General features: G+C 34.1%; 1 protein-coding gene across 1 annotated transcript in view; it reads right to left on the reverse strand.

Annotated features, from left to right (window-relative positions):
• EPYC (epiphycan) overlaps positions 1–2,901 on the reverse strand; it is a 34,969-nt gene extending 32,068 nt beyond the window's left edge. The window contains exons 1-2 of the mRNA XM_017666308.2: positions 2,816–2,901; positions 318–495 (exon numbers count right to left, since the gene is read on the reverse strand). Of these exons, the coding sequence (XP_017521797.2) occupies positions 318–482 (165 nt within the window). The 5' untranslated portion in view covers positions 483–495; positions 2,816–2,901. The remainder of the gene's footprint in view (positions 1–317; positions 496–2,815) is intronic.
• Positions 2,902–15,845: the final 12,944 nt, after the last annotated feature.

Below are 15,845 nucleotides of genomic sequence, written 5' to 3' on the forward strand. Positions count from 1 at the left end.
CTTCTGTGTTATTCTTATTGTCCTTATGATTGTCTTTTCCTTGAATTTTCTCTGTTCTAATTTGAAAGAAACTTTTTTCTCCCCCAATGTTATGAGGAGATATAAAGGAAGTAAAGTGAACCGTAAAAAAACAAAACGATGTGCCAGTGTTCACCTGCAATGAATGGATGGCACATGTTCTGGGGAAAATATTCATAGGGAATTATTGAGATACAGCACTTACATTTCTTAATAAAAAATCTATTTGAAGAGAACAAACCCCAATAACCCCTCATAAAACGCTTTTAAAAGTCTCAAGAGTAGGAGGAATCAATTACCTCAGCTTGACCAATAGGTACGTTTTCATAGTTGTATAAATTATCCAGGTCTTCCAAGGTGGCATCGTAGGTTTCTGAGTCATAGTTGATGGGCTCCAGGGTTGGAGCGGCCACAGCGGCATCAAAGATGATGAGTCCCAGGATAAGTCTTGCTAGTGTTTTCATTTTTCAAGCTTTTCTAATCATAAAATATTAAAATGCATACATATTTAATTGATGGTAACTTACAAATAGTTGGCACTAAATAAAAATGATGACTCAGTGTTAACACAAAGGAACTCAAGCTGGTAGCTTCTTTAAATGGGTAATTTATAAGCATAGCACAGGAAATTGTATGCATTCTGAGTATTGTTACCTCTGATGTTCAAGTTAATTCACACATCTGTCCACCTTCTTACAATAGATATTGTAAGTACAGTGAAACTGATTTTATTTATAGAGAAACATGGGGAAAATGGGACGCAGAAATATTGTGATACACTCATTCCCAAAAGCATTTATGTGATCTGATCTTATCATTTACTAAACATTAAGATTCTTTCATTAATTCTGAGATGCAGGATGGATGATGATGATGGCTACAGTGGTTACACTATTTCTGAGAGAAGGAAATGAGGACACAGCTGTGTAGTGATACAACTAGAAATCATTACCTGTCTCTTGTACATTCAAAGCTAGGGCTTTTTCCAGACAGAACTTTTATTCCTTACCTCCTTGCTGCCTCTGGATATCATTAATACATACAAAATTTAATATGTACATAAATTAATATTTCATGAAATATTTTTGAAAACTTGTTTTTAACTAAGTAAAGCAGACAAGATGATTATATTTTTTTTCCTTAAGTCTTTCTTGTTTTATTTCAATTCTCAGTAGCTATCTCAGGTTTAAATCCAGAATCAATAGGAATGCATGTCTAAAAGGTACTATTTGACATAATTTCCTTACAGTTTGCACACATGAGGGACTAGAGCAACCTTTTCCTTTGTAATTCTTTAATAAGAATAATTCTTACCTTCTATGAGAACAATATGATCTTGCAGAATTCAATCAAGAGCTTATAATTTTAATTATTTTTATCTCTGGATGTACTCTTTTGAATACATTTTAGTTTTAAAAAAAACCCTCGTGCTAAATTTTAAATATTTAAGTTGGACCTATCAAAAATGTCTCCTAGTAATCATTTATTGAGGAAGCAAAGTGTTTATAAAACTTGTTTTCAAGCACATCTAATTTTAAAGGGTTTGTATTTAGGATACACTTTCTGGGTTTACTGTAAGAATAGCACATATGTTGTTTGTACCTACACACCCATAAAAAAGGGAATTCATAATCAATATTACTTTTAAACTTGAAAGCACTGGCAGACAAACTGACCTTCAGTTCCTTGAAAGAAAGTCTTTATGAAGCAGGTTTAGGCAGAAGGATATGAAATTCCTCTGAGAATAAGAAGTAGTACAAGGAGTTCCTTTTTATCCCTTCCTATACTTTCTTCAAATAAAATTTTTTATTCACACTGGATGAACTGAGCCTCTATTTTACTTGCCCTCGCAGAGGGCTTTTCAGGATTGCATATTTGGAGCTGTTCTATGCCATTACCAGGAGAGTCCTACCTAATAAAACAGTGGTATTTGTAGATCTGTCAGGAAGCATTTTTCCATATCTAAGTGGGAAGCATTAACAGTGGGTACCAGTAACCTAAAAATAATTGTTTTCCTTGTAAATCTTGTAAACTTTCATTGTTCAAAAAATTGTGCATTTGCTGAGTCTTTTTCTCACTTTATACTCAATATTTTATTATAAATGTGTAGATATTATAGTTTCAGGGCGTATGCATTTGGCGTATGCCCTGAAACTATAATCAATAAGGCAGTCTGTGTGAACCTTAGAAAAGTGAAGAATGCTTATCTATGTTTAGTTAAAAACTGTATATAGCTTCCTTAAAGTAACTGTATTAGTATTTAATGTGGTGTCTGTTGAAACTTTGAATTTGTTGTCCCTTTAAACCATTTCATGATATTTTGAAAATGTATGCTTATGTAAATCTTTAAAATATATAGCTTAAAAAGGCATTCTAAATGCATAAATCCATATGATCATCAGTATATTTTTGAACACCTGAACCTAACCATTTTCTTCATTTGCATAACATTACAACCAACATCATCCAATAGTGCCTGTCTATATTGGCAAAGAACATGGACTATGTTAGGGCAATTGATTTAAGGACTATACTGGAAACTACTATAATTTTATTGGCATCTATCCTGGCTATTAAGATCAACTGTTTTAATGTATGCATTATTAATTCCTAAGCTAATTCAGAAGTTTGGATTTTCCAAGGATAATATAAATAGAAAATAGAAAATAATTAAACCAAACCCATTGAATCCAAGTTCACCACGAGACATTAAAGCAAGTTGAATTATTTTTTTAAAGGTTGTTATAGTAGGAAAAAAAAGTCTCTGGCTAAGAAGAAAGCAAGTGTAAAAACTTACCTTTGACTCCTACTTGGTGAAATGGCACGAAGTGACTGAGGACGCAGAGCCAGTGGTATTCGCCCCTGACCAATGGTTGTGAATTCTGGTCTGTGGGAGGTGGAATTCACAACACTCAATTTTCTGTTTGGAAAGACTAACCTTGAGAAATGCTTCTCAGTCTCAGAAAAACCCCAATTACTCTATAGTCACTCAAATTAAGCAGTAGAATCCAAATTACATAGTATATATAAAGCTCTTAAAATTATGTTAAAGGAGCTCTAATTGCCAATTTGTCATCTTAACAACGTTACATGTAAAAAGTTTGTTTTAACATATCTTACCCATAACAAATTCATCAGTTAAGAAAAGAAGTTAATGTGTATGGTGATACTATAGATAGATATTTCAGAGCTGTTCTAGTAAGAAATAATTTTCCTAAACCTTGCATGTCTTGAATTGCTTTCTTGGCTTTTCATTTATGGTAACTGAAATTTAGTAAATGCTGCAAAAGCCTCACCTGTTTAATGTTAAGTAAAAAAAGAAATCTCCAAATTATTGTGATTGCTTGGAATGCTTTGAGAGCCATGAAACAATGAACTTTTGCATGAACATTTACAAAAAAAATTATGTCCAGAAATAATGCATAAATATGATCTGAGCGTTTTGAAAAAAAAGGCTCTCTTTTCTCTCCTTTATCTGTCAGAGCCAAACAAATCAAGTTACATAAAAAAATTTTCCCCCAGAATACAAGATGTGTTTTAGGTTCTTGATGCCTGAAGTGGCTTGTGAAACTGAGTTTTGTTACAGGTTTGTGAAACTGAGTTTTGTTACAGGTATAGAGAGAAAATATATTTGTATTAAATTTCCATCCTCCCCTTTCATCCACACTGCACAAGTTCTACAGAAAGATGAAACTTGCGTCTTGTATTTCTGGAATGCTTTACATAAATCTGGGATTCTGGTTTTAACCTACACATCGGAAATCTTTCCTTCATGACCAGAAATAAATAGCGGTATTGAGTTTTGAAAGCAGGTTGGGTCCTGGGCAAATTGACCAAGAGAAGTTCTGTCCATAGAATTTTTGCTCTTCTTTCTGCCTTCCCTTCTGCCTTCCTTCCCCAAAAAACTTGTATGCGTGTCTATTCAGAGCACTCTCAGTCATTATCCCCATTAACCATACCTGCTTCCAAATGATTTGTTCTGTGTGTGTGTTATTTTTCCAGGACCAGATTTATTTGAAAAAGAAGCAGTGATCCTGGGTAAAATACGAAATCTGTCGAGACCTCTCCAGAAGTAGTGAGGCCATCTTTGAGGGAGAACTTCCCTGCATTCTTCCATTTTCCCCACATCATATAGAAGGCAACTTTCAGATGCTTCCCTGGAAAGAGACCTGGCTCAGTTCTTATGCTGGCTCTGTGTAGCAGCAATGCCCCATGCTGGCTGTTAGTTGGTCTTATACAGTGTCAACTCTCCCAACACATTCTCAAAGCGGTTATCACTATTCACACATGGGTAAATTGACAGACATTAAACTATCCAGTGCCCTGTGTGACACAAAGAAAACCAAATTTGGTCAAGTTCCCAGATTTTACTGAATTAGTCTGATAGAGATAAAGGTAAATAGGCAGTGTTACCTCTCAATTCCTTAGATTCTATGGCTTAGATAGAATATCTATGAAAATGCCTAACATTTTTTTCTCCTAATGCATTATTTAATCTAGTATTCTGCACACACTGTTAGGTAACAGAGGTGGGATCTACCTAGTCCATTGCTTTCTGGAGAGCGTCAGCTGAACTTGTAAGACTTTAGCTCCAGAAGTAACATTTTCACACTCCCCTTTGATGAACTATTGGTATTTAAGCGATGTCTTCCTTAGGCTTCAGCGCACTCTCTACTACTGCAGTTCCTTCATGCCAATTTAATGACAAAATTACTTGTCTTAATATAGGATTGAAAGCAGAAATGATCATTCCTGAATCTACTCTTCTTCCAAATACATAAACCTTTCACCTTTCCTCAGATATGTGTACAATTTTTAAAATAATTTCTCTTGGTCTTTTGTGTCCTTGCCAACATTTCAAAATCTGTGTTGAATTGTGGGAGCTCAAATTTGTAACAATTTCTTAAGAACCTAATCTCCCTTGAATAGTGAGGAAGGATTAATTTCCAGTCCCAGTCATTCTTATCTCTGGTAAATATCTCCCAGTTTCATGATAATTTTCTTAATAGAACCTGAGCTTGGTTATCAGAAACCCTCAGGGGATCAGTTATTGTTGCAAGCTGCACTACCTAGGAACTGAGGCTTTATGGCTGTATTCCTTTAAATCCAACATATTTTACAAATTGGGTATAACTCTTAAGAAAATTAATTAAGTGCCACCCTGCTTGCTTAAATGGAATTAATTTTAAACAGAATGGTCTTTATTAATGATTGCCTTCTCTCAGTTGTAGCAGTGGTGGGTGGAGGGCAGTCACTCTGAGAATAGCCCATTGCTACCTGCCCTGTCCTCAGCTCCAGAAGGCCACATCAGTAAGGGCTGCGGATGGGTACAGATATCTCATCCCACTGTTATTGAAGAATAAAACCACTGCCTGAAATGATTAGCTGTCTTTCTGTGAAGAATTCCCATGTTGCTGTAAAGGCCTTCTACTCATGAGAAAGCCCAAACTCTGTCTTCCACCATCACCATAAAACCATGCACATGGTGCTGCCTCTATCTGCTAGTTTTACCCTGTCTCCTCCTCCAGCATCTTTAAAGTCTGATTTGCAATTAGCAAACTCTCTTTTGTCTTCGGTTTGTTGAAAATTTCTAATTGCTTCCTTTACCTTAAAAGAATCTGGCTGTCTTCTGGCAAATGTTGTTCAGTGCAATCCTTTAAAGTGTGGCTGTTTTTTCTTCTTCACTCAAATAACTCAAAAGATGGAGGAATTTTCTTGTTCTACATTTTATCTCCCAAAATAATTTATCCTCTTTACTCTTTCAAAGACTTCATCCATTCTGAAACACATATTTGGCTTAATTATTTATAACCTCTCCCCTGTCATCCACTGCCTGACCTCTTAGCCAAATCTCTCGCTGATGGCTTTTGCTCCTGACTCATTCATATCCTCAGTGCATACCCCTGCCATCATTCAAAGTGATGCCAACCTCCAAGTGCACGATCCATCTATCTTGGTGACCTGAGAGCTGCTATGACATATCTTCCCATGTGTCATAAAGTTACCACATTCCTACGCAGCCATCCACCATCATTGTCATACCTTCTAGCTTATTATCACCAGGTACTGCATAATCTGTTAGTGGGGTATTCTTAACATTTTTAAAAATATTGATTTAATATAATTTTTTCTTTTCTCCTCATGAGATCTTCATTCCATTGACTTCATGACTTTTTTACTACTCATTAAGCCTCGTATCTTCACATCCCTCCTTACCTTTAGATTTGATGGGCCATTACCATATTTACTCTTTTCCAAGCACTTTCTGTTCTTTTCAGTCTATGATACTCACCTGGAAAAACCTCAACTTTGGTGGAGCACAACTCCAAACCCATTCCTCTCCTGCCTCTGAATAGCTGTATATTATTAGTGAAAATCACACACAACAATGATTGATGCCACCTTAAAGTCTTCAAGATAAGTTTCAACCCTTGCCAGCAGATCAGATGGTGATTCTCTTTCCAACATTCTAAGATGACTGTTTTATAACATTTCCTCTGTCTTCAAATCTCTTATATTCCTTTTCTCCTCACTGAAAGTCATCAGAGTATCGGTGAAAGTCATCAGAGAATACTCACTTAACACTCATAGTCAAATCCACCTGCAGTTATATGCATCTTCTCTGGTTGCCCTTTGGCGACAGTGCAAGAAGTTGAAAGTAAATTCTCCAAATGACACTTAGGATCTCATTCCCTTTTCTCTTTTTAAAGTTTATGTTTCTTTAACTATCTCCTCCCTCTCTGTATCACCCTCTCGACTAGGTCAGTTCCATGTACAGACATATTTGGTCTGGGCAAAATTCAGACTGACAATCTGTGTGACACAGGTGGACCCAAAGCATGTCAGTAAAAGGCAGCGGCTACAGTAGGATCTGTGAGAACACATGCTAATTCTAAAGAAATTCAAAATCGTTTTTTTTTTCCAAATACTTTCAAACCTAAAAATGTATCTACAGACTTGACTTATCTTATAAATCATGATTTTGACTTCTGAAGTTATGCCTTATCTTTATAAAATGTATTTTCATCTTAATAGGTTCTATTTCTATGTTCCTTTTTTTATTTTTTTTATTTATTTTATTTTTTTTAATTTTTCTTTACTCATTTCTGATTCTGTTTATGTGTGTAGACTCTCTTTTTTTCTTGCTAAGTCTGGCTAGGGGTTTATCTTTTGTTTATTTTCTCAAAGAACCAGCTCCTGCTTTCATTGATTCTTTCTATTGTTTTATTCTTTTTGATTTTATTTATTTATGGTCTGATCTTTATTATGTCCCTCCTTCTACTGACTTTGGGCCTCTTTTGTTCTTCTTTTATCTAGTTTCGTTAATTGTGAGTTTAGAGTATTCACATGGGATTGTTCTTCTTTCCTGAGATAGGCCTGTATTGCAATATACTTTCCTCTTAGCACTGCCTTCGCTGTGTCCCACAGATTTTGCATTGTAGAATTGTTGTCATTTGTCTCCATATATTGCTTGATCTCTGTTTTTTTTTCAGCATAGAAAATTGTTTTAAAAATAGTTGTTCTAACCTTCAACCACTATTGCATTCTATTATAAAAGCTATGTATCACAATATATATTGTGCCTTTAAAACACTATAGAATTATATTTTTCAAAAAAATTCTTTTTTTTTTGTTTAGATAATTATTTTTTTTAATTGAAGGGTAGTTTACACACAGTATTACATTAGTTTCAGGTGTACAACACAGTGATTGAACATTTATATACATGATAATTCTAGGTACCAGCTATCACCATACCAAGTTGTTACAATATTTTGACTATATTCTATGTTCCTTTTTATAGAAAAAAATTCCCCAACAAATGGTGTTCATGGACTATTTCATTTTGCTCTGTTCCTGTTCAGCATCCATCCCACTGCAGTCTGGGCTCTCCATAAGGAATTCTCTGACTTTATTTTAATTTCTGTCCTAGCAGCCTACCTTGGTTTCCAGGTGGTTTTTCGCTTACCCCATTGGTTCTACATCCTCAGTGTCTTGGTCAGCCGCCTCTTTCTCCACCCAGCCTTTACATTTTGGAGTGCCTCAGGTTTTAGTCTAATGAATCCCCATTTCTCTATTTATTCCTTTCCCTTGATTTCATGTTTCCATGCTGTAATTACAACAAAACAAGACTAATGCTCATGATACTAACATTTTGAATGCTCACTATGCACCTGACATTGTTTATCACCCTAACTTTGTGGGAGAGGAAACGAAGGCCCAGGGAGGTTAAATGACTTCAGCTAGGAAGAGGCAGAGCCAAAATCAAAGCAGGGCAGTCTGGCAGCAGAGCTGAAGTTTCTACCCACAACAGTGTACCACCACCTTATTTTTAAATTTTCCAGCTTCCGGTCCTCACAGTTCACTCTGAGCTGCAAACTCTTGTATGCTGTTGTCGCCTTATGACTTGACATCTTCCTTTGGACATCTGTTTGGAAAATCACAGTATGCTAACATAATGGCTTCTGGAAACTCCCTGAACTTTATTCTTCTACTCTTCATGTTTCATTAAATGGTATCATACCTCTCTAATTGGTACTAGCCCAAAGCCTTAATATTATTATAGGTTTCTTCCATTTCCCTAATATTTCCCCCATCTAATCTGTCAAAAGAAGTCAGTTCTCCTTCAGAGATCACATTCTACCATCTTCTCTCACTTGGGCTACCAAACAAGCATTCTACCAAGTCTCCTTGCTTCTTTTTTACTTCTGTCACCCAGTCTCCAAACACCGGGCAGAGGTCATTTAAAAATGTAAATATATGAAACTCCACATTTTCTCATTGAAAACATTCAGTAGTTTCATATTTCTCTTTGAATAAAATTAAAACTCCTAAGTCATGTCCCTAAAGTCAGCTGAAGGCTGCCTAGTTCCTGAGCTTAGATCAAGCCTCTCCCTACCGCCATGTGGATGAGCTCTCTGTTGTTGAATAATGCTGATCATTGTTTTCTCAAAGTGGTGCACTGAATATTGATGCCTCTCATTTTAGAGTGGCTGGCTCACTTTTTAAACTGTTTATGCTTCTGCATAAATAATCCTCTGAAAGGAGATTTCCCTAGCTGCCCCCTCCCCATCAAAGCAGACCCTCTTCCTTCCCATTACAATCAAATGTCTCATCACAACTGTTTTTCATAGCACTTGTCACAAGCTGTTATATATTTTGCTCTGATACATATCTTTCCCAGGTAATATAAACCCCATAGTGCATACATCTTACTGGTAATATTCATAATTGTATCCTTAGTGTCTAAAATAGTCCCTGGCCAAGAATTTGTGCTCAGTGTTTTCTGAATGAATCGATCAATTAATGATTAACTGCATAAATTAAATGTGTAGTAATTCAGAGTAATAATTACTTACTAAACTATTATGATTTTCTGTTCTAAGATATTCTGGATTACTCACACTTATGTTAAGTGGTTCTTGTTTAATATGCTAAATCCTTTCTCTTTTCTCTTCTTACATTTTTTTTTTGGTTCTAATTACCATGCTGTCCAGTGACACTTTTTAAGTCATTGCTAATGGGCCACTTACAACAATGTTCTAGTTTTATTTGTTGCTAAGACTTTCTTGTGGCATGTACAGAGATATATGTTACAGACTTTTGATGACTATTTGAGAGAGTTTTTGTACTATTTAGGACATCTTCCAGAAAAAAAGTATAGAAAACCAAAAACCAAACTAATGTAGGAAAAAGATAACTTATTGATCCAAGTATAGAAAGGTATGTTTCTCTCTTCCCAGAGAACTTTCTTCTGGCTGACACCACTCTCACTGGGCTTCTGAACAGATGAGGTGACTACATCTGTTCCTTATCTTATATCTTTTCTGGTTAAAATCTAGAGGAGAAGAGAGGAATTTTTCATTTTAGTAACCCAAGAAAGTAATTCCTTTGTGTTATTGATATTGATCAAATCACATGCTCATGACTCAAAAAAGGAGTTGAGAGGATTCATTGTCTGAATCCTCACCTCATTTGAGTATTTGTTCAAATGTTACCTCTTCAGTTACTCCTTCCCTGACTAGTCCATCTAGAAAAGCATCAACTTCTTCATGACACTTACAACAATCTGACATTATTGCATAAATTATTATTTACTTATTTTCTCCATTGAAATGTTATATCTACAAAAGCATGCTCTTTTTTGTTTATGGTTACATTTCTAGTCCATAGGAAATAGTAGGAATTTAATAAATATTTGTTGAATAAATTAATGCACTGACTTAGACGACTGGTCAAATGCCTTATCCCTAAACCTGTATTAGACCGAAAAAGAAATGGAGAGTGGATCCCAGTGGCTTATGATTAGCAAAAGTCTGTGAACTTTGGTGCATGGACATTTCCTGAAGCCTATTTTGGTAGAACTGAAACTTGCCGAATATTTTATGGTTATCTAGCTTCCAAATGAATCAGATGTAAGATATTGACAAATCATTGACAAATAAGATATTACGATGGTGTCATTAAATCTCTTGCTTCATGTATGGTGTATGGTGTACTATGTTTTCCATCATTTTCAATTACTCATGTTTAATCAATAATGATTTAAATAACAATTATAGGCACAGTTAATATTTATTTCATCATAATTTGGACTCTGAATTATTACAATTTACTTACCTTTCATATCTATCATTTTTTTAAATGTACTATTTTGGTAGAAGTTGTGTATTTCTGAATATAAAAATTCAAGGACTATATTTATATTTTGAGAACAAGGGAAAGTAATCATCCAAACACTTAGCACCCAAAATGTGTTAATCTCTGCACATCTACAGGTAAAAAAGGGATGATATCGATAGATGCAAAAATGTTACAAAATATAATGTATTTTACTTAAGTATTTAATTGTATATATAGTATGAAAAGAATTTAATGAACTGTAAGTAAAGGCTTTGGTGAAAATCAGATAGAGATTTCATCATAAAAATATTCAGAATTGTCCATTTAAGTAATAATTATGAAAAATATTGAGATAAATCATTTGAAAATGGTTCAAATTTATATGTACTTATTTATATTTGCACTTCTCATTTTTCAGTTTTGTTGTTTCTACTTTGCAGAGATTGATAACAATTTTTCCTATTATCTGAATATACATTGCTTGTTTTAGCTAACATATTTTGAGGGCTTCTAATGTCTCCTGTACTTTTATTTACATGTTATAGCACATTTAAACTTCACAACTTTAGGAGGTAGTAATTGTTATTAATTTGCACATAATTATACACCTAAAACATGTCACAACTGACATGATAAGAATCTGGATCCAGACCATCCTCTTTGTCCCATTACATGATACTGTGTCACTGATGTTTGATCTTAGATATACACACAGTGGTATTTAGTCTAATGATTTTTTCTTTTTCCCCACATCTACCTCCATTTTTGAAGGTACAATTTTGTTACAAGTCTTTTTTAGCTATATTCATTTCCAGATTTTTATTTCAAACAAGTCTCATATGTGCTATAATCCCCGAGTTCTTGAATATTTAAAAATGTCTGTGAACTTCTTATTCTAAGGACAAAATGTTTGGTATGATATTCTTAGGTCACATTTTTCTTAGAACATTGAGACATTGCTTCATTGTCTTCTGGCACTAAAGGTTGCAATGGAAAAATTTGAAGCTGGCTTAATTATTTTCCACTGTTTAGGTCATTTTCTTTTCTCCTCTGGAGGCTCATAAGATGTTTTCTAGAACTTGAACTTGGTAACATCACCAAATGATCGCTTGGCCTTTATGATTCTGTATCAATCTTTCCAGGAGCAGAAGGCATATATTTTTACTTGCAGATTAATTACTATTTTTAATTTTGGCACAAATCTCTTCTAGCAAACTTGTAAATTTATTTTTCTGTTTAATTCATTATAATCACTTTTCTGAAATAATAATTATGTTGCATTGAAACTCATTTTACTTTATTCCATCACCATCATTTTTCATTCTAGTCAATCTTCTTCTTCTTCTTTTTCTGAATAATTTCTTAGGCCTGCCACTCTTCCACTATTTTTAGTAAATATTTTGAAATACACTCAAAGGAAAACTAACAAAGGCCTGCCCTTCATGGAAAGTTACTGTACCGGAGTCCTGTCTGACTTGAAGAAAGGGAAGTCAGCCAGCTCCAGCCTTTGGTAGCATTTTTGTCTCGCATAAAGAAAGACAGAGAAAAGGACTAAGAAAAGCTTCTGAAAAATCATACACCAGGGACTAAAGTCTACTGATAAATCTATTTAGTCATAAGAATATAGAATGCTTAACCTCCTGAACACCTCACTACCACATCAACAGGGCTTCAACAGAAAAACAACAGATTACAACTGAGAAGGCTTCAAAACACAGAGCCCATTACAGAGAAGTTATTAGGGAAGCTCAAACCCAACAGGAAGTAAAAAGTTTAACAAGGAAAACTAGAGAGAATGAAGCTTTTGTTACTTACAACTATGACAAACATTTAACACAAACAACTCCTAGCCAATGATCATAAGAATTCACACTAAAAGCCTAATTACCTCAGTACCTGTTACCCAATACATCATGCCCAACTTTCAACAAAAAAGTACAATGCATGCTACAAGAAAAACACAGCCTGAAGAGAAAAAGAAAGTATCAAAACATGATTTAGATTATGACATAGGTTTAGGAATTATCAGACAGAGAGGTAATATAAGCAGAGAGATAGAAACTCCAAGAGTAAAAAGGAAATTTTAGAAATCAAAGACTTCAATAGATATGATGAATGCTTTTGATAGGCTTATCAGTAGACTAAACATGACCAATAAAAGAATCAGTAGGCTTGAAGATATGTCAATAGAAACTTCCAAAAGTGAAATGCAAACACAAAAGAAAAAATTGAACAGAATATCTAAGAAATGTGGGAGAATTATAAAAGAGTTACAAATTATAAAAAGTATAACATATGTATAATGGAAGCAGGAGAAGGAGGAAAAAGGAGAGAGGAAACAAAGAAATATTTGAAGTAGTAACAACAGACCTTTCCATAACTATTGACAGACACCAAACTACAGATCTAGGAAACTTAGAGGGCAACAAACAAAATGAATACTAAAAAATGTACACCTAGATATATCATATGCGAACATCAGAAAACCAAAGACAAAGAGAAAATCCTTACATGATGGAGGAAAATTACCCTTAGAGGAACAAGAATAAGAATTACATTGTACTTTTTGGTAGAAAGCATGTGAACAAGAAATATTAAAAGTGTTGGGAGGAAAAAATCCAAATCCTAGAATTATTTATTCATTGAGTATGGATTTCCAAAGTGAAAAAGAAATAAAGACTTTTTCAGACAAACTTAAATAGAGAAAATTTGTCCTCAGTAGACCTGCTTGTAAGAAATATTAAGGAAGTCCTTGAGAGAGAACAATGATATAGGTCAGAAACTTGAATCTGCATAAAGGAAGAGCACAAGAGAAAGAATAAATGAAGATAAAATAATTTTTTCTTTCTTTTATTATTTAATAGATAACAGTTTGTTCAAAATAATAGCAATAGTGTTTAAAGTGATTATAGCATATGTACAAATGAACTGAATAATAGCAATTTTATAAAGCATTAGTAAGAGGATTTGAAAATACTCAGTTTATAACAGTGTATTCATAATTACCAAAAAAGGAAACAATCAAGATATCCTTCAAACATCAATGGATATACAGTGGTGTATCTATGTAATGAAGCATAATTTAAATTTAAAAAAATGAGCTTTCAAGCCATAAAAAAAATCTTGGAAGAGACTTGAATACACATTGATAAATGGAAGAAACCAATCTTAAAAAGTCTACATATTATATGATTCTAACCATATGATATTCTGGAAAAGACAAATGTACAGAAAGTAACTGTAACAAAACGGCAGAAATGGATCAGTGGCTGCCAGAGGTTTAAAAAGAGTGGATAGGGGTGAACAGGTGAAGCACAGAGGGATTTTAGGGCAGGGACACTATCCTGTATAATATTGTAATAGTAGACATAATACATTTGCAAAACCCATGGCAACTGTATAGTACAATAATGTGTAGTACAGATAATGAACCTTAATGTAAACTATGGACTTTAGTTGATAGTATTGTGTTAATATCAGTGTATTAGTTACAACAAATTTCCACACCAGTGCAAGATATTAATAATAGAGGAAATATATGTAGGGGGTGGGACAGAATAACATGGGACTTTCTGAACCATCTGCAATATTTCTGTAAATATAAAACTGTTCCTCCAAAAGAGTATTTAGTTATTTCACACCAATAGAAAAGATTAATATGTTAATTTACTCATTAATGTGCTTTATTTTTTATGAAGCCTACTATATCCTAGGCTCTGTGTTTGGGTTATACGCCTCTATGAAATTCTCCTGGTGTAGTGAGAACCTAGACTAAATATACAGTGTCATTCTGATTAAGGATAAAGCACATTTTAAAATGAGGTAAATATTATTATGGGTATTCCCACTCCCACTATTACTGCTTCTAGTTATGGATGGGTTCCTACATTAATCTGCAGGGATAACCCACACACTGTGTACATTATTGTCATGTTTAAGAATTTTGTCTCCTTTAGCAAAAAAGGAAAACATTTGGAATCAAAAGAGGCTTTTACCAGAGCAGGGGACTGTGGCACACAGTACGTTTACGGTGTGCTTACTACAGAATATTTTTTGACTTCTCGCTCTTAAGTTCTACTCATGCATACTCAAGCACTGTTTCCAGTGCTCTTAACGCTTTGCTCCAAAATTTTCTAACTCTGATGTTTGTTGGCTCTGTTACAATTTAAATCTAGTCTTCTCTTGGCTGAAGTAACTCTATGTGGTCTAACTTGGTTAAGTCATTTGTTCTGAATTGAATAAGTTAATTCACGTACTTGGTCATGAGATGATATGTTTTTCCTCTCGCCTTCACAGCTGGTGGAGATGAATAGAGTTTTTGCTCCAAGCTTGATTCGGATCCCAAAACATCATCCAGCTTTGACTCTTTCTATGCCTCCAACATTAACTTTGCTCTGCTTCAGATAACATTTAATACAGTTTTTTTAAGTTGCTACTAAGTTTTTCCCTCCTTGTCTCATAGGTCTCCCAGTTATAATTATTTTTTAGACTTCATGTTTTAAATATATAATTGCCAAGATTATTTTTTAAAACACAGTTAGATAATAAAATTGAAAACAAATATACCCAAAAAAGGGAGTTAAGATCGGATTTTAGTAAGTTTATTGATAATTGATGACATATTTATAAAGCAACTGTATGGTATATTGAGTAATATGAATCCCAAACCTTAAGATTTCATTCCATTTGATCTTTTTATTATGACTTAAAATAGAAAGTAAATGCCTCAAAGAATCAGAAATGTTTCTCTTTTACAAGAGAAAATATGGACAATCTGCTTATGACAGCTAAGGAATTTTTCTGTTCTAAGGACTATAGAATTCATATTTCTACCTAATGCATTGGTCTGAATGCTTTTAAACCATCTATAGTACATCTTCCTACACTGTTTTCTTTTAAAAAAACCCTCCAATAATGTTGTTAAGATCTACAACAGAACAATGACTCTTTATTGTGCTTTGAATTAAATACGAAGTAATTTAAAATATATCCAAAATATTTTTTGATACGAGCCAGGGCCTTTCCAACCTTATTCTGTCATGTGCCTTGTTCACCAAAGATTCAGTCACATCAGTCTGTCACTGTCTCCAGTACAACAAGTTCTCCCGTTTCAAGTTCTTCACCTCCATTGTTCTCTTTTGAATATATGTGCTACCTATCCTCTCTCAAAACATCACCACCAATCTTGTATGTCTCAGAGAGGC

The sequence above is a fragment of the Manis javanica genome, chromosome 10, assembly GCF_040802235.1.
Source record: "Manis javanica isolate MJ-LG chromosome 10, MJ_LKY, whole genome shotgun sequence".
Classification (NCBI taxonomy): domain Eukaryota; kingdom Metazoa; phylum Chordata; class Mammalia; order Pholidota; family Manidae; genus Manis; species Manis javanica.